This window comes from Carassius carassius, chromosome 16 (assembly GCF_963082965.1).
Source record: "Carassius carassius chromosome 16, fCarCar2.1, whole genome shotgun sequence".
Classification (NCBI taxonomy): Eukaryota; Metazoa; Chordata; class Actinopteri; order Cypriniformes; family Cyprinidae; genus Carassius; species Carassius carassius.
Window position 1 is genome coordinate 14,998,675 of NC_081770.1, and position 20,744 is coordinate 15,019,418.

Below are 20,744 nucleotides of genomic sequence, written 5' to 3' on the forward strand. Positions count from 1 at the left end.
TTTTCTTTTTTCTTTTCTTTTTTTCTAAACCACATTTAAAAGTTTTCTAGTTTTATTATTCTTGGGTCTTTTAAACAGTAAGAAACTTTTTTAAAGCACTGCTGTTTTTTAAAATGCCATAAAATGCTTCTGAATTATATAATAAGTTACATAACATGAATTACATTTATTTTAAAATAGTGTTATATTTGAATAATTGTTAATGCATTCAAATATTAGAATTTACTATTTATCAGATACTATATTATATATATATATATATTTAATATAAAAACAATATATATCATAAAGATATATGCTAAATGAAAAGTATTAAAGTAAAAGGGCTTTGTAGACAAAGTATGAAAATAAACGAAAGTACATTATAAATGATAAATGATAAAGTATTATAATGTTGCAATAATACAGTCTAAAAATTATAACTACAGGCTTGTACAGAAAAATATACATTAATCGAAACCTATATTTTTATCTTCTAGACTCTATAGGTATATAAAATAATATTTATAATCAAGTAAATAGTGAAAGTCATCTAAATGGGTTTAAGGTATTTACACCACCTTTTCTTGAACTTTGCTGTTTTATAACATGCTATAAACTGCTACTAATTATATAATAAATTACATAACATACTATAAATCAATTTATTTTAATGCAATAACATATTTTACATAACATTTTATAAATTCGCTAATAATATTTTAATTCAACAAATAAAACTGATATGTAGGCTACTAAAATACTTAAATGAATGTATATATTATTACATCATAATATTATTTATAACAATACTGCCTTAAGCAAAATGTAAAAACTAGCTTAAACATTTTTAAGCAACCTTTCCATAAACACAGCTGTTTCATAACATACAACACAGCCTACGATGAAATGTATGTTTATTACGTAATGCATTACATAATACTGCAAGTATAGCTTTACCTGTCATAAATATAAAACATGTCACATATAGGATAATGTTTTATATGTATGCAATAATTTAATACAATGCTTAAAATACATGCATAATAAAAAAAAAGCTACATCCCAAAACGAAAAAATAAAAAAGATGAAAATACATGCTTCCTGACTGAAACGATGTAGGCCTACATACTTGTCTTATCTTGAACTTCTTTTGTAAGTCATCTGTCTGGATTATTCCAGGCATTTACACAACTCCCGAGCGTGTTGTATTTACTTTTATGCAACCGAGAGTGATTACGAAACCCTCTTAGAGTGACACTGAGCCCCCCGGACCGTGAGGAGCGGAACCTTCAGACCCGTTCTGTGCGCCTCGGGGGCGTCTGAGCGCGCTGCTTCGGCTCAATTGATAGATAAAATACAAGAATCGGAGGACTACATTAAGTAATATTAATAATTTAACGAGTCACAGCGCAGCCGAGGGATCCGGACAAGGGTGTAAAAAGGTAAGACGCCGGTGTACCGCCACACACTCTTGTGTAAGCGGCGATCTTCTGTTTATTAGTTATCTTTGAGCACAGTTCGCGCGGAAGCTAACGTCAACAAAAGAGCGCATCGCACGCCCGTGCTAACGCGCTAACGGCTAGCACGCTCGGGAGGCATCAAATAACGATGTGTTTTATACACAACGCGTATAAGGCGGTACAAAACATCTGTGTGTATGTGTTTACAGTGTTTCGGGGGTCGTATCGCGGATCTTAGGTGAGTTTTCCGGCTGGTTGTTCATCAGTTAGCAGCGCCGATGGTCACCAAGTACAGTTATGTAAACGTGCCTCATTCAGTGCAGTCCACAAAAGAGCTTTAAAACACTTTTATGTTATGCTTGATACGAAAATAGGATCATGTGCTTCTAGTGCGGTGGTATATGATGTGGGTTTGTGTTTTTGTTTGATGGAAACTGTGTTGTGGGGAGCGCAGGTGCAGCTGATCTCTCTCATAATGGAAGAGATGAAATTTAGTGAGGTTTATCATATTTCTGCTCTTGTTTTTGTGATGTAGATTACGATGTTAGAGTCGAGGTCAGTGGGTTTATAATGGTCAGATGGTTCATGTGTGGGATTGTGTTTCCATCCACACGGATTCAACATCTGGTTTGACTCGAAGTCATTGATTTCTACTGTCCTGTAAAATAATAGAAAGATTGACCTCAAACTAACAGTTCACCCAAAAGTGACGGTTCTGTCATCTTTAACTGTCCTTCATGTCATTTACAAACTGCATTTGTCATATGGATTTACACACACACACACACATGTTTGTTTTTGTGAAAAGTAGGTTCATCCTATAGCTGTAATGGTTTTTATACTGTACAAACTGTATATTCTATGGCCCTTCACCTAACCCTAACCCTCACAGGAAACTTTGTACATTTTTACTTTCTCAAAATAACTCATTCTGTATGATTTATAAGCGTTTTGAAAAATGGGGACATGATTATGTCCTTATAAGTGACCCTCTCCTTGTAATACCTGTGTCATACCCATGTCATTATACAGAGTTGTGTCGTGATATGTCACAAAAACAAGAGCACACATACACACACACACAGAGAAGGGACTGAAAATGATACAGGTTTATGAAGACAGCCTGAAGAGATCTTTCTTAAAGTTGTTTATCGGTTGCACTTTATTTTACAGTACGTGTACTAACATGTATTTATAGTGTACCTACAGTGTATTTATCTAAGAAAGTTCTGGTAATACAAGGTAACTACATGGGGTAGGGTTAGGTTTAGGGGTAGGTTCAGGGTTAGTACCTAGTTAATACATAGTTATTGTAATTACTATAATAAGTACATAGTATGTACATGAGGAACAGGACTGTAAAATAAAGTGCTACCTGTTTATCTGTACTGAAGCCCAAGCAGCGGCGGTCGGTCGGTCGGTCTGCTGAGGCAGGTGTGTGTGCAGGTGTGTGTGTGGGGCGGAGCGGATGAGTGTGTGTTGTGGAACAGGCTGTGCTGTACTGTGTGAATGTGTCAGTGTGTCACGGGCAGCGTGGCCTACATTCACACCGCTCGCTGCCTGCCAAGCGCTCGCTGCCTTCTCTTATATAACCCGCGCTTATGTAAGAAGCCTGAATCTCTCACTCCCTCTTCTGTTTTTTTTCTTCTTCTAGCTCCTTCTGTTACTTCTCATTACACTTTTTTTTTTTTTTTGATAAGATTTCTTTGGTTACTCTTTGTTCTTGTGTTGCTGAACTGTGGTTTTCATCGTAGTGTTGCTCTGATGTTTGATTACAGCTGAGACTCGCCTGGTTTAAAGTGAATTTCACAATAATGAATAGTTTAGTTTTGTAGTTACAATTTTGCCTCTTAGCTGAAAAGTAAACACAGTAACCAAACCAGAATGTGTTTTTTTTTTGGCTTATGCTGATATATGTTCACAAGTTTGGGGCCAGTTCTAATTGCCACTAAAATAATTGCATATGTTGATCTTGTCTATTCATTTTGTATACATTTCATTTGTTTGAAAAATATTTTGGAAAATCCGTTCGATCGGTGCTTCTATTATTCTAATAAGCTGATTTGCTGCTCAAGATACATTTATGAAGAAAGTTGTGCTGTTTCTTGTTTTTGTGAAAACAGTAAAACATTTTTATTTCAGGGATCTTTGGTTAACAGAAAGTTCAATGGAAATGCATTTATTTGAAATGGACATCTTTTGTAAAGTTACAAATGTTTTTACCGTCACCTTTTTGTCCTTGCTAAAGTAAATATTAATCTTCTCCAAAAGAAAAAATAAGATGCCACCCCTGAACTTCCTGTTCACTGTGTTTGTTCTTCAGGGGGTTTGAATGAAGATGTGTAAGTAATGCTCTTGGAGACCCGGGCGACGTCATGTCAGAAGAGGCGATCTCAGGGAGCGACCTGGAGCCCAGCCTTAACAGCGAGGAGGAAGAGGACATGGAGGAGGAAGAGGATGTAGAGAACGATGGGGATGATGAGGAAGATGAAGGTGAGCACCGTTTTTAATTCACACCACCATCTCTCCCAACCAAACACCTGTGTGAGTTTGTACTTGCATTGAATAAGACGTGTTTGCATGAGGATAAAAGCATCCGTGAATCAATTATTGATCGCTTGGTATTTCCATCAACAGACCAGCTTGAGAGCCCGGAGGCCGAGGATCAGAGAGATGCGACCAGCCCGGCACCTACCTCACCGATGTCTCGAGACTCCAGCCCTGCGTCCACCTCACAGACGTCATCACGGCACGGCTCTCCACCCCCATCCAGCCCAGACAGCCACACGTCGGCCAACAGCAACACCAAGAAGAAGTCCAAAACCTCTAAACCCGCTCACCTGAGGAGGAACATCCGGTAGAGAGCTTCCTTTAATGATAATGCATTACTTCCCATCCGCTTTTATTTAGGGGCGGTTCCAGATGTGTTTTTTTTATTAATTTTTGTCAAAACTCTATAAGCCATGAATCAAAGCAACCAGCTGCGAAGTGAATCACAACATTACAAACTTTGATTTGAAGCAGTTAAGTTATAAAGAAATAAAGACAAAAAAATAAAAGGTACAAGACTTTATACTTAATGTGGGAAAGAACTACAATCCCATGAAGCATCGCAAATGACATAATTGAATTAAAATCAATGGAGAATTTAAAAAAAAAGACTTGTATAAAGTTGTTGATTTTAACTGTAGAAGCTATATATATTCAGACCAGACACTACAGAAAAAACTGTATATTTTATATTTTTTGAGTTCAATATTTGAGTTTTTGGGCTATTTGGCTTTTCATAACATGTAGTTTCAGACTAGTGCGAAGAAAATTTTCTAAATGCACTTTAAAGTGTTAATTTTTTTTTTATTACAGTAAGGGCTCCAGACTGTGATTAAAAGAGTCGCATTTGTGACCAAAAATATTCATTTGCAAGTGAAGTTTTTGCTGAGGTCCTTTTGTGATGAAAAACTACATCACCCATCATCATCACCCCGAGGATTTTACTGTGGGGTTTGCTCATGTAACACATACTTTTTTTTATAAAATTGTATTCCTATAAACATGGTTAAAGTGTATTTTTTTTCTAGCTGTTGACAGTATTTTGTGATTTATGGAGTGATAAAAAGAGATATCTAAAATCTCCTCAGTAAAAACCTTTGAGTTTAATGTCAACGAAATGAAACAAGAATTTTAAATCTGGCTTTATCCAGTGTTCTGGAAAATTTATCCAAATGAGTGCATATTCAATTAGTTATTGCTTAATTTGTGTATTTGAATGTAACATTTCAGAAAAGCTGTAATGCAGCACATGCTTGCAATTCTCAATCTAATAAACTATAATGCAATATTGCAAAATACGCAAATGCATGCAAATATTTAAGTGTTTTCACAGCATAGCATCTCAAGTTTCTGATTGGTGGAATTTTCCATATGAAAAATGATGGGTGATGTAGTTTTTCATCACAAATTCAATATGATTTAAAAAATAAGCTGAATTAATACAAATAGATGGCTTCAACAAAAGCATGTTCCTTTAATTAACAACCTCATAACTTACAAGTCTGTCTGTAAAGTTTTACAAGTCATTGTTAAAAATCAGTTTCCCAGTAGAGAAATAAGAAGTGTTTACTTCCTACTTCCTCTTGTCTTCTTAATGCTAACCAGACACAATAAGCATCTAACAACAGGAAGTGTTGTTTCTCTCGGTTTGTATTTTGGTCATAATTGCCCACACTAAACCCTTATTGATCCAAAGTTGCCGTGTGTGTTTGTTAATCACATCACAATTTCAGTCATTTGTCTCCCTGCTAATAGCATCTCTCCCCTCCGACATGCAGGAAGGTCCTTAAGGAGCACCAGCTGGAAGCGGGAACCAAAGCCGCCCAGCAGGAGGAGCTCGAGCGACGGCGGCGTCTCGAACAGCAGCGCAAAGACTTCCCCCTCCACGCAGGTGAGACTCGACTCCGCTGCCCACTGCTCCTCTGCAGAAGTGTTGGTATTGTAATTACTTAATTTGTTGCGCTGTCGCCGTTGTCAGATCTATCCACTGCAGTGCCAGGTCTCAAACAAGAAGTGATCTGTCTGGACAGCAGCGGAGACGAGGGCGAGGCTAAAGAAGCTCCGCCCCCTCAGCTGCCTGCCCTCAGAGATGGTAAAGTCAAGTATTAGTTCTAGTACAGTATTATTTATCTACATTATTGCATTTAATTATATACATATTATTTAATATTTGTTAATTATTTACATATGTTTTTATTATTAAATTATATGCTAGAAACTATTTTTGGGATATATATATGTGTGTGTGTGTGTGTGTGTGTGTGTGTGTGTGTGTGTGTGTGTGTGTGTGTGTGTGTGTGTGTGTGTGTGTGTATTTTATTGTTATTTTTTTATTATTATTAAACATAATTATTTACAAATTATTTTTGGTCAACTTTTAATATTATTTGCATATATCATAATTATTTAAAATGTTTAATAATAAATGTTTTAACAGTGACAATAACATTGTATGTAAATAATAACATTTTATATAAAATTACGTATTTTAGTAAACATATTTATTGTAAATATTTAAAATGTGTTGTAATAAAAGTTTGATAACAAAAATGTTTGTAAATAATACAATTCTAATATGATCATATGTTTGTTTTATTTATTTAGTTTTTAATTATAATACGTTTAAAATGAATGTTAACAATAAATATATGTAAATTATATTTCTGTTCAATTTTATGTCTGTGTATAAATTAAAATGTGATACATTGTTGTCAAAATAAAATAATTGTTGTAACATTTATAAATCTAATGCTTCATAAATCACATTTATTATTAACATATTTCAAATGTAATGTATATATATATATATATATATATATATATATATATAATATTTATTATTATTTTTTTTTAAACAACAACACCTGTTTACATAATATACATATGTATTCAAGTTTCATGTAAAAAAAAAAAGTGTATATGTAATTTATGAAAATATTTGTATACTTAAAATGAAATATACTGTATATTTTCAAATATGTATATAAGCAAGCATATTCTTAAGAAGCAAGTTGTGGTTTAGGTATCTTGATGTTGATTTGTGTTTCTCCAGATGTGATTGAGTTGAGTTCAGGTGATGAAGACACCCTGCCGATAAGCAGCGAGGAAGACATCAACGAGGATCGCTCCGTCACTCCCGGGACAGAGGAGAGCAGCGGGTCACATGTGAACGACAGCCTCAATCAGCTAGACGCCCAGGGAAGAGTGCTGGTCAATATCAACCACCCAGGAGACGAAGAGGACCTGTTCCTCGCCCCGCAGCTCGCCCGCGCTGTTAAACCACACCAGGTACACGCATTTCTGCCATGAGATGAGCTTTTTTCCATTTCACTTGGACGTGGAGCCTCTTTGTCGACGTCTCTTCCTCTTCCTCTTCTTCCAGATTGGTGGTATTCGTTTCCTGTATGATAACCTGGTGGAGTCTCTAGAGCGCTATAAGAGCAGCAGTGGCTTCGGCTGTATTCTGGCTCACAGCATGGGTCTGGGCAAAACCCTACAGGTCATCTCCTTTATCGACGTCCTGCTGCGGCACACTGGGGCCAAAACTGTCCTGGCCATTGTACCTGTGAGTGTCTGAGAAGCAGAGACGGCCCGGGATGGTGTTTGTTTCTCTGTCAGAGAGGTTTGAGTCTCATGTCTCCTCTCGTCTCCAGGTGAATACACTACAGAACTGGCTGGCTGAGTTTAATCTCTGGCTGCCTGCTGCTGAGTCCCTCCCCCCCGACACGGATCCAGCCCAGGCTTTACCTCGAACCTTTAAGGTTCACATCCTCAATGATGAGCACAAGTATGAGCGCTTCACTTCCTCTTATTTTCACTCCAAATATAATTATGGTGAATCTCACGGAAAGAGACAAGAATTATGTCTAGGTCATATTGCACCCCAAAGTCTAAAGAAAGAAGTTTTTATATTGGTTTAATATTGTGACATTATTTACTGATAATTAAGAACATTTCTGTCCTCAGTTGTCATTGACATAATTCCATATATGTTAATAATGGTTATATATATATATATATATATATATATATATATATATATATATATATATATATATATATATATATATATATATGTGTGTGTGTGTGTGTAATTTATATAGAATGTTATTTATATTTAGTGTCATTTGTTATAAATTTGTATTTTTATTATTATGTTAATTCAGTTATTTACATGTTATAATATTATTAATTAAATAATTTGTTTTTATTAATAAAAAAATTGTGATTCAAAAAGTATTTATATATTGTATTATTTTTTATTAAATTCAACAATTATTATTATTATTATTATTATTATTTGTTAGTAAAAATTTATATCATGATAATTTAAGTATATTATATATGAAACTTCCTAACATGTTACAGTACTAAATTTGGAGAGAAAATGAATCAAATTTGGTCTCAAAAATAGGCTATATATTATGGAAAATATAATTATCTATTACATTTTTTTTTTTTTTTTTGGTAAGATTTACCCACAAAATGAAGAAATATAAAATCTCTCACAATATGTTTGGGATCTTTGTTGTTAAAGTGTTTATGTTGGTAATATTAATCAATAGTTCAGTGGCTTGTAGCATCTGTTAACACATCAATGTATTTCTTGCATCTGCTCCAGAACCACAGTGGCCCGGGCCAAGGTGGTGGAGGACTGGACTCGTGACGGCGGGGTGCTGCTAATGGGGTACGAGATGTACCGCCTGCTATCTCTCAAAAAGAGCTTTGTAACCGGCCGCAAGAGGAAGTCCAAGAAACCTGCGGGACCTGTAATTATTGACCTGGATGAGGAGGACCGTCAGCAGGAGCTCATGAAAGGTCCGTCGGGGATTGCGGGTGGAAAATGTTTGCCGTTTCTCTGGTTATGGTCTATAATGAGTTTTTGCGTGTCCTCTGTGGTGTTCAGGGATTGAGAGAGCACTGTCACGTCCCGGGCCGGATGTCGTCATATGTGACGAGGGCCACCGTATCAAAAACTGCCACGCCAGCACCTCGCAGACACTGAAGAACATCCGGTCCCGGCGGCGGGTGGTTCTGACCGGATACCCGCTGCAAAACAACCTGATCGAGTACTGGTGCATGGTGGATTTCGTCCGGCCCGATTTCCTCGGTACGCGGCAGGAGTTTAGTAACATGTTCGAGCGGCCCATTCTGAACGGCCAGTGTATAGACAGCACACCGCAGGACGTCCAGCTCATGAGATACAGGAGTCACGTCCTGCACAGTTTGCTGGAGGGCTTCGTGCAGAGGTGAGCTATCATTATTAAATATTTATTATTATTTTTGGTCACAGTTTTTGCTTGCAGAACACAATGACATTTTTGTGCATTTTTGAGTTGCACTATTAATTTTGCAAAATAAAGCTAAACTGTTTTCTCTCTGGCCAGGCGAGGTCATGATGTTCTCCGGAATCAGCTTCCGGCGAAAGAGGAGCACGTGATCCTGGTACGACTGTCCCGCCTGCAGAGGGCGCTCTATACGGAGTTCATGAACCGCTTCAGGGAGGCGGGAAACACCGGGTGGCTCGGACTCAACCCACTTAAAGCTTTCTGTGTTTGCTGCAAGGTACGTACACCCCAAAGACACACCCATTGTATACCATATATATATATATATATATATATCAGTGGTGGGCATAAATTTATTTTTTTAATCTAGATTAATCTCACTGTAATCTTGGAATTAATCTAGATTAAAATGGCTCATTTGTATTCTGCCGAAGGCATTCAGAATATTTGTGTTACCCAAATAGAATAATGACTAAAAATGAACTTTAAGTCTTTGAGAACGGGTTTCTCAAGCTAGATGGTGCATTAGACCAGGGGCTCATCTCCTGTTTCCAAAATGCATCACAAACTGCTTGAGAAAGCTGTAAACTATTTCCACATTGCACAAGGTGCTAACAACCGTTGACGGTATTTCCCTGTCAAATGCAGAGAGTGCATTATTGTAGCACGAAAGTACATTAATATAATTATATCTCTGCTCGTGCGCGGGAACTGGGCGTGTTCTCTCAGATACAAGTTGCTCTTGTAAGAATTTTCTCTGGGCTCGCTCAGAGTATGCCTGCACTTAGAACGTGTTCGTATACGCTTACTGTAAGCGAAGAGGAGAGATTTTTTTTTTAAGTGCAGGCATACTCTCTGAGCAAGCCCAGAGAAAATACTTACAAGAGCAACGTGTATCTGAGAGCACGCGCGGGAAGCAGAGAGATTCGCGCTCCGCACATCCGCACTAAAATATCAAGGTGAAAGTCATCATAGCTCGCGTAGTATAGACCCAGCTCCCAACCCAACTTTGAGAAAAGATTAATGGCGATATTTTTTTATCGCCCGATGAGAGTCTCACGTTAACGCCGATAACGTGTGTATATATATATATATAATGTATATAGTTGTTGATATACTTATGACTCTTTTGTGCATCCTGTAGATCTGGAATCATCCGGACGTTTTGTACGAAGCTCTGCAGAAGGAAAATCTGGCCAATGAGCAAGATCTTGACCTGGATGACCTCAACTCCACCGGCGCGACCCGCTGCTCCGCTCCGGGAATAAAGGGCAAGTCGTCCGACCCGGCCAACAGCAAGATGGCTGCTATGGTACCCCTGAACCCCTTACAGGAGAGGGCCAACCAAGTCATCACATATGAATGGGTAACACTGCACAACTTGGAATGTGTCCCACACTTTGAATTGAAATTAAACCGAAATGGTAATATGACAATAGTGCGATTATCACAAATGTAAATATATGTGATGCATGTTTCTGTGATGTTTTACACGTTGACCAGTGTTTTCAGTGGCTAATTTCGCAGTAGATTTAAAAAAAAAAGTGGTGCTTACAAACCAGCTGTTGTCAACAAAAGCTTTAATGGGGCGTTCACACAATATTATTGTGTTAAAAATATTATATTACTTTTTTGTTGTTTTTTCCAGTGAAATATTTCAATAGTTATATTTATTCTGTATTAAACGGTCATATTTCTTTATATATTTATTTAGTTCAAACTATTCACTTTTAAATATTTATGCTTTTACTAATGTATATTATTTACACTAATAGTGAAATATTTATTTAACTAATAATAAATATAATTGTATCTATTATTATTTTATACATTTTAGATTTTTATATTGTTAGATTCTTATTATTAAAATGTTTGGAAAAACTGTACAGCCCTACAAACAACTACAGCAAACATCAAGCTTTTTTTAATGCATTAAAAAAATTAGTGCATTAAACAATTAGTGTTTTTCCCCCAAATCGTGCAGTCCTAGAACACATTGTTCTATTTCTCATTTGCCTTTAGCATTTTGTTTTTAACTTATAATGTTAGAAATTGCAGTCTTGTCTCTTAGAATTAGAACCAGCTGTTTTTGCTACTGTACCTTTAAGGCTTCTATAAGTAAATATTATGATTGGTCTTTGTTTGCGCCAGGCTGCTGAACTTTGAATAGATTTTATTTGGAAATGTTGAGGGTCATGATGTAATTTCTGCATATTATGAACACATTTGAATCCTTTGTTTTAGGCAAAAGACATCATGACCAACTACCAGACAGGCGTTCTGGAGAACTCGGCCAAAATGGTTCTGCTGTTCCACCTGATTGACGAGAGTGTCAAACGAGGAGATAAAATGCTTGTTTTCAGGTGGGAAATGTTTGCATTTTTTATGTGTGACAGTGTTTGCCTCTTTCTGTAATCTCTTCTTACTCATCCTGAACTGTCAGTCATGCTGTTATTTTACACTGACCTCAACGTTTACACTGGCTTCTTTATCTGTGTGTGATTCTTGCAGTCAGAGTTTATCAACGCTTACGGTTATGGAAGATTTCCTGAGTCGGAGGCCCATGCCGATCCAAACAGAAGCTGGGATGCAAAATTGGGTCCGGAACGTCAATTACTACAGTGAGTTTTCAATCGTTTGCTGATGCCAAGAACCAGCGTTGGTATTGTTAGATAGCTTGGGTTTACACAAGATGTGTATTTGAAAGACAACCAGGTTGCTTTTTGGGTTAAAATAATTTCTTAATGTGAAATTCGAATGGTGTGACGACTAGATTAGACTGTATAGAAATGTACCAGACTGTACCTCAGTTGGTCAGAACAAAGCGTGGCAGACTTGTTACTTGTTCAGATGACAATATATGGTGAAAATTCTTGTTTGGGTTTTATCTCCAAGATGTAGGGTAGAGTCTGTGATTACTAAGTACAGTGTTTGCGTTGACTGACAGCTACACATCCACCTCAAAACAGATTCATCCGCGCTGGAATATTATTCCACAAGGAACTGCAATTCCAGGTTTTCAAACATAGATGGCAACAAAGAGGCAAAACGTACGGACTGCAGCGTAAAAAAAAAAAGTAACAGAAATTACAAAAATGCACAAAGTTTTCCTGAAAGCTTCCTCCCTGCGAAGAACCCTCTTCCCTAAAAAATAAATGCTGCTATATTTTTAATGAATGAAATGGAAAGTGGAGCGGTTATTAGAATTTTGAAATGAATTTTAACTTCTATACATTTTGGAAATAATATAATAATCATTATAATTCATTCATTCATAATTAAAATGTATTTAAAATAAAATAAAAAGAAAGCTATATTTTTAAAAGCCTTGTTTATACTGTGTGAAACGAAACCAATACATGTGAATAAGTGTCTTACAAGTTTAATTAATAATAATAAAATAACTATTATAATCTGTAATATTCATGTAATGTTGCTTTTAAGACATAATTTAAGCATTTTTCATTTATTCGTGACTAAAATATGATCTATAATATATCTAGAGAAAAACAAAATCATATAAAAATTTGCTATTCAAATATTTTAGCAGTTCATCTCAAAACACTAGTGCTGTCAAACGATTAATCGCAATCAATCACTTTCAAAATACGTTTTTTTATACAAACGTAACATCTTACATATATACATTTGTGTGTGTATTTATATAGACATAATAAATATACAAAGTACACGTTTTATTTTGGATGTGATTAATCGCGATTAATCGTTTGACAGCGCTACAGACCCATATTAAATATTTATTAATAATTATCATTTATTAATAAATAATTATCATGGCCTGTAGATCAGCTTCCTAAAGTTTGTTGTAGTTTATCGTATTTGTTCTTTCTAAATTAATTTTATTTATTTTTTTGTCTCATTGCAGGGTTGGATGGGAGCACATCGGCTTCAGAGAGAGAAAGACTCATCAACCAGTTTAACGACCCGGCAAACAACCAAGCCTGGGTCTTCCTGCTGTCCACCAGGTGAACTTGAGCACAAAAATATGCCACAAATAGAGACAAAACGATGAGGTCTGGACTAACAGGCTGCTGTGTTTGCAGGGCTGGTTGTTTGGGGGTGAATCTGATCGGTGCTAATCGCGTGGTGGTTTTCGACGCGTCGTGGAATCCGTGTCATGATGCTCAGGCCGTCTGTCGCGTGTATCGCTACGGCCAGCGCAAGCCTTGCCACATCTATAGGCTGGTGTGTGACTTCACACTGGAGAAGAAGATCTACGACCGGCAGGTGTCCAAGCAGGGCATGTCTGGTAAGAGAGGGCGGGAAAGTCTGCGAAATGTTTTTTTTTTTGTCTTCATGTGAAAACAGTTCTGAGGTTATGATTACCTATTGACCAGATCGAGTCGTGGATGATTTGAACCCTGTCCTCAACTTCACCCGGAAGGAAGTGGATTCGCTGTTGCACTTTGTGGAGGAGGAGCCTGATCCCAGCCAATCAGAGCTGGTCCCTGGTGAGGACTTGGAAATGGTCATTAAACAAGCCTGCCTGTTATATCCAGACCTCTTAACCAAGGTAATTACTCTTTCCAAACCAGTTTTCAAATGTTATTATTCCAAACAAAATTCTTTCATTCAGAAGGCGGAGTTTCCTGCGATTGAGCGGCCATATTGAGCATTGCATTTTTCCCCATTCAAAACTAGTGACACGTCTTGGGTATAAGTAGTCTTTAATATAACCTTAGTGAAACATCCAGTCATGTAACATATTATCTTTATCTGTATTATACATCAGTTATTAAGTTTCCAATTTGAGCTGTTCTGGCAAAATTATGAATCCTACTGGTGTGAGCTCAAGGATATTAATTAGGTTGAGCTTACGTTACTATATAACCTTACTGGAGCATCCCATAACATAAGGACATTTATATCAGAATTTCACACCAGCAAACATTTATACTATTTGGAATATCTCAGACATCCTACAATGCTGAAGGTTTAACTATGCTAATATTTGTCTGTTTTTGACACCAGCAACCGTTCCATCACGAGTCTCTCCTGATGGACCGCAAGGAATTGAAACTGACCAAAGCAGAAAAGAGAGCAGCCAAGAAAAGCTATGAAGATGAGAAGCGGGCATCCGTGCCGTATCAGCGGCCCTCTTACGCACATTACTACCCAGCTAGTGACCAGAGACTCACCAATATCCCTGCTTTCAGCCAAAGGAACTGGTGAGTCCACCACAGAAACCCTAAATGTATCGGCCTTCTGTTTCAAGAGTATTTTAAAATGTGTTTGTTTATCCAAATCTCTCGTTCAGGCGGCCCCCTCCTCATTTAGAGGAGAAACCAGTTGCAAGCGTGAGGCCAGTTCAGTCCACACCCATTCCCATGATGCCCCGACAGGTACCCATGGGCGTCCCCAGTTCAAGCGCGGGATTCCCCGTCAACTACCTGCAAAAGGCCGGCGTTTATGTGCAGCGCGTTGTCACAACCACTGGTACAGTCAATTCACCTGTAGTGCTTGCAACTTCTTGTTCCCAGTTAGCTTCTTCATGATTAAATGTCTTTGCTCTGTAGATATTGTGATCCCTGGCTCCAACAGCAGCACAGATGTCCAAGCCCGGATCGGTGCAGGAGAGAGTATTCACGTTATCAGAGGATCCAAAGGTGCCTCAGCTTCAGAAAACTGTTGAGAGCATTGGCTGTTCACTGAGTGTTGGTAAGGTTCATTCGCTTACTATTCCGTCATTTGTACTGCAGGCACATACATCAGGACCAATGATGGGAGGATATTTGCCATCCGCTCTGGAAAGCCAAGACCACCGGAAGGAGGAGCCTCAGCTTCAAGAGGTGTGTGTAAAGAGCTCATTTGTAAATTAGCAATTCTTCTGGCATAAGCATGAAACAAAATTGATCCCATTTTATAGACCGTTAATGATGGTGATGGTGGGATATTCCTACTTCCGAACTTTTAAGCCATTCCTTTAACTGACATTTAGAAGATGGTAAAACAAAAGAAATTAAATGATAATTGTACCATTGTCTTTGAGTTTGAGGATAAATAATAATATGCTATGCACTTTCCATTGCATTCTATGCAAGTAGGAATGTCAGAAAATTTATTTTTGTGCAAAGATCACAATTGCACATTTTCCTAAAGACAAAAGATCTGTTGCTTCAAAGATCTTCCTTTTTGGGCCTCTGTTTCACATGATCTAGAGGTCTGTGTAGGATGGGTGTTTTAGTCCTGTTCCTGCAATATTTTGTCCTGAATAAAGGCCCAATGATAAAGGTAGAGGCAAAATGAAGATTGAAAACTTTACCTGAAATGGTTCATCGTTCCTACCACCCCCACACTCATTAATTAAAAACTTGATAGCATCCCGCAGTAGTCACATGCGTGTAGAGGCCTATAACTTGATCTACATCACAGTTTTTATTGTTGATGGTTTAATCCTCTACGATCTTTCAGTGACCACCTCAGATCTTTACCTAGTAGTCTACACCAACATAAACTAACAAAATCTTTCTGTCTCACAGAGGAATCGGGCCCTCCCTTGCATTCTGTCAGTAATGGTCGTGCATCGCCTCAGGAGCCAAAACGTTTATCCCTCGAGGCTCCTCCTCGTCCTTCGCCCCAAGACAGCCCCAAGCTGCTCCGAGAATTCCAGGGTAACAAGGACCCGGTTCCAGCAGGAGAAAACTTGCCATCTTCAGGAACACCTGAACCCTCGGGAGTGGACAGACCCATCCAGAACCCAGTTCGAATCCCAGACCAACACCGGCAGCTCAGCAATGACATTGCGTCGTCCGTGGACATTCAAAGTTTGAAGCGGAAGCTTTTGGAAAGTCGGACATCCAAACAACTTGGCGTCAAACGGAGCTCAACATCAACTGGTGTAGCCGGGAGTTACCCGGGATTTCCTTTAAGCAGCGGATATGGGTTCCCATCCATGGGGCTGAACCCTGCCTTGCTGGGTGCACTGGGTCACATGACTCCCCCCTCTCTTGGAAGCAGGTCGCACCTCCTACAACAAGCCGGTCAGACTCTGGGTGACCTACATGCCATGTTCCCCACTGATCCACTCGGACTTGGCATGTCCAACAGCACTCTTTCCACGACCTGCTCGACTAACACCACATCCAGCACCCATGCTGGAATTTTGGCCCCTTCTTTATCCTCTGTGCCCTCCTCGTCATCGTCCTCCACTTCCTCTTCGCTCCCACCCTTCCTCATGAACCCCGGCATGGCAAGCATGCTCTCTGGCTTCCCGGTACCATTTTCCCAGCCGCTCTTCCCTGGGTCCCTACACCCTAGAGGCCTGTCCTCTGTGCCAGCCCCTGCCTCCAATTTCCTCTCTTCCTCCGGCCTGCTGGGGGCAGCATTCAACCGCCCCGACACGCACCCTTCGCTTGCAGAAAACGGCGGGAGCAGCTCGGACGACGATGTCATAGAGGTGATGGGCCAGTGATTGGCTGCCTTGGATTCCGTTGTTCCAAATGGAAGAATCCTATTGGATGGAGCTCAAATTATATAAATCCAAATGCTGAATATGCATGGAGTTAAGAAAGGCGATTATATATTTTTCTTTACTGTAAGGGACCAGAGTATGGGGCTAATGTGAAGAGCCCTAATCGTATCTCTCCCGCGAGGGCCTGGACACGGACCTGAGGAATTCCCTCAGAGAGAATACCGAACCGAACTTAAATGTGATTGTCTTTACAGACTGTTTGTATTCGTAAGAGATGACTTTAGAGATACTTAGCCGTTTGCTAGACCTTGTAGCATCACCTGGAATGATAAACGGAAAAAACATATGTGACCTTTTTTATTATAATTGTAAGTACTACTATTACTTTTGTAAACGGTGGTCCTACATGAATATTCATATTCGTTTTAAATCGCAGACTGGGCAACGGGGGGGATTCGTAACAATTGAATCATAGAACGACAGAAGCCATGCCTAGCATTAGCACCGCCAAGACCTTTTTGCTTTCCTTTGAGAAAAAACAAAAACAAGGAAAACCTTAAAAACTCGAATGTATTTTCATGTTAGCCTTTAAAATTTGGTGGAGGGGTGTAAGTTTAGTGCGTTTAGTTCGATCTTAGCCTTAAAGCAGACAAATGGATCTGTGTTCTCGTTCAATTGCGTAGCAAACAAAATCATCTGTTGTTCTCCACTGGGATCATCTTACGAATGTGTAGACTGTTATGCGACCCTATTAGTCGTTAATTGTTTCTAAATTTGTGCTTTGGATCATCTGCGCGCTCATTCAGTTTCATCTGTGTTGGGGCTACAGTCATGACCAAAGTGTTCGTTGGGCCGTTTTGAAGAATCTCAATGTTTTAAATGTTTTTGTTAATGTTGACTCGTTTGCGCGCTGGTTGACCTGTGACTAACAGCCAATAACACTGTTCATTCTCTGTGCCTATTAGAGCTCTTTATTTTGACTCCTCCCACAGTCTGCTTTCTGATTGGCAGATACCCACATCGTGAACTTTGGCCCGAGTCTGCAGACGCTGTTATATAAAAACAATGGTGTGCATTTAACATGTGATTATATCTTTTTTTCATTGTTATTTGAATGTTTTGTTTTTTGTTTTGTTTTTTGGTTACATCTTACGGCATACCTATGTATTAGTTTTGTTTTCTCTTTTAACTATGTACAAATTTAGCAGAAATATTTATTTATAATGCTGAAGAGTAATTCATTTTCATTCTTTTTTTATTTTTATTTTTATACGTTTTCAACCTTTTTTTAAGAAGGAAAAAAATCCCTCTATCCGAGAGACGCAGGGTTTTTTTCCCCCATAGGTGAGTTCAAGACCTCGATCTGTGAGCGTTTCAGCAGTCGAACCCGCAAACACGCGTGATCTCATACAGACGCTGTCCCGGGAGGTGTCCACACGTCATCTCTTGTTCCCAGCATGGAGAGCAGTACATTCAAATGATATTGTATTTATTAAATATTGTTTTAACATAAATAAACCTGACTCTTCCTGTATTTAGAATGACTTATATATATATATATATATATATATATATATATATGGATGGATGGATATGACATATATAGATAGATATGAGATAGATAGGTATGTGTGTTTGTGTGTGTATTTTTATAACCATTAATAAATATAAATATTAACATCATGCACTTTATGCAGATAAAAAAAAGTGATTAAGTGCACAACCTTATGAAAAATCTACATTTATAATTTGTTCATACAATAGGCATTATAAACGTGATCTGTAATAGTAGAGATCACTTAGTTTACATTTTAGCAAAAAGGTTAAATACCTGTTGTTGTACAAATTAATATATTAATAATATATTTTAATAATTTGTATAAAATAATAAAGTAAAACAAAAATGATTTTCACTACAGGAAATTTTGTCCAAATTTAAAAAAGCAAAAACAGATCTCTGCCAATTTAGAATATTTTAATATTTTACAATTGTAATATTTTATTAATATTTAAATTTATACATATGTAATACGTTTTCATAATGATCTACAATTGTTTAAGTAAACAGGAAAAAGATTTTGTGCAACATTTAAAAAAAACTGATTTGTCTTGAGTTGCTTAAGATATAGTCATCATATGTAGTCTGTAGCAGCTGCAGCTCAGTGAATATGTTAATAAGTTGTCTTCAGCAGCTGTTTACTGTCACGCTGCTCGCTGGATCCAGGTCTCCTCGGCTCAGAGATGAACACCAGCGGGACAGTTTAGGCTCCGACTCGTGATGGACGCTCATATTCCGCTTCTAGTGACTCTCTCTCAGATCTACACACTACAGGACATACATACACAATCAAACCCATTTGAGCTGCTCGCAAGCTCCATAGACAGTAAAAGAAATGGACACAGCGACCCCATTGGATTCAACGGAGAAAAATGAAGTCGATTAAAATTACAAGTTTTGGTAAGTATTCTGATTAATTTTCTCCCTTGACTTTATGACTCCACGCCCCCCCCCCCCCCCCCCCCCCGATAGCCTCATAGACAGTAAAAGATTGCCTGCGAGCTTCTCCTCCTGTCCATACGGTAATTTCTCTACTGTGCGACAGAGAGTCGCTGGTTATGACGCAATCGTTAGCCTATTTTTTTTTTTACAAAAACTGCTTCTACGGGACCATAACGTAAGATACAAGGTAATGGAGCCTTTTTATACATTTTCGTGTTTCTTTGAAAATAATTAATAGACAAATGGAGTATTTAAACGCCTCATATGTAAAATTATTCGCTGTCAAAGTGACGCCAAAATGAATGGGAGTCAATGGAATGCTAACAGCAGGTGGGGGTCCGCTAGCCAATGGCGGAGCCCAGGGGTCCTTCAAAAAAATATGAAACCCTGCCCCCCTGGCAATCTTAACCAGGAACTCTGATTTCCAGTTACAAACCGCCTGTCAAAATAAGAGTCTCATACCTTAAATCAGATTTTTCACAGAATATAAATACGATGTTTAATAATTGTTTGTTGTCACTGCTATAAATTAAAGTCTAAACACTTAACAGGATTCTAGAATTTGATCTCGTTTACCCCGAAATCTTGTTGTAGGAAGGTATCTTTTATTTTGTTGATAATTGTAAACATTTCTTCCAGATTGCTCTGTTCTAGAAATACCTCTGCTTGCGCTGACGTGGGATTAGATGTTTACATGCATGTCTTTCTTTCCATCGTTTGTCCTGCAGCAATCACACTGGATTTTGTTCCGCAGATTGCGCAAATTATTAAACCCTTCACAGTTCACTGTTATTTGTGTCAGTGTAGAATTAATCGGAATTTAGATCCATTGTTTAATTAGCGTTGTTAATAAAATACAATATAACTGTGTAATATACAATTATATTATGAGAAAATAAGTTTATTTATTTAGGCATTTTGATTGATTAATTAAAACCTTCTTTAAATGTATTTTTTTTCTGTGTGTGTGTTTGTATTTTTAACTATTTCTCCTATTTATTAAAAATGCGGTAACTAATGTTTTTACCCTTAAAGCGTGTTTTTGTGTGCTTTCTATTTAGATTTATTTATTTAAATTATATTTATTTTATATTATGCTTTATTTTAATTTAATTGATTTTCAGTCAATAAATGCAGGGTTCGATTATTTTTTTTTACCTTCCTTGAAAACATAATAATGAAAATTTGAATAATAATGTGCATATTCAAGTAAAGTTACTTCATACCGGTTTACTTGAAGGTTACACCACTAAAAAATAAATCTTTTTTTTTTTTTTGAGTACACAAAATGCATCTTGGCATTGACCCATGCAACGAAACAGTTTATATTCTTTATTAAAGTTTTAATAATTGCATACTGGGGGTTTTTTTCTGAATCAAAACATTGGCCTCTAATATAGTTACAGTCGTATATTAGGGAGAACAGCTGGCTCAGTGAATGCAATGAATGTAACAAAATCAGACACTGACGACCAATCCCTGTGTCCTGTGACTCCTAAACGGAGAACAGAAGCCTCCTTATCTTCTCCTTT

General features: G+C 37.7%; 1 protein-coding gene across 1 annotated transcript; it reads left to right on the forward strand.

Moving 5' to 3' along the window:
- The first annotated feature begins 1,238 nt into the window (after positions 1 to 1,238).
- Positions 1,239 to 18,246, forward strand: LOC132159658 (helicase ARIP4-like). The gene is made up of 22 exons (XM_059569232.1): positions 1,239 to 1,424; positions 3,766 to 3,935; positions 4,080 to 4,299; positions 5,771 to 5,883; positions 5,971 to 6,084; positions 7,045 to 7,280; positions 7,375 to 7,557; positions 7,646 to 7,779; positions 8,614 to 8,810; positions 8,899 to 9,241; positions 9,380 to 9,557; positions 10,425 to 10,646; positions 11,525 to 11,643; positions 11,792 to 11,901; positions 13,167 to 13,266; positions 13,345 to 13,550; positions 13,639 to 13,814; positions 14,273 to 14,469; positions 14,559 to 14,737; positions 14,818 to 14,907; positions 15,001 to 15,090; positions 15,781 to 18,246. The coding sequence occupies exons 2-22, from the start codon at positions 3,818 to 3,820 to the stop codon at positions 16,710 to 16,712; spliced, it is 4,257 nt and encodes a 1,418-aa protein (XP_059425215.1). The 5' UTR covers positions 1,239 to 1,424; positions 3,766 to 3,817; the 3' UTR covers positions 16,713 to 18,246.
- The last annotated feature ends 2,498 nt before the right edge of the window (positions 18,247 to 20,744 follow it).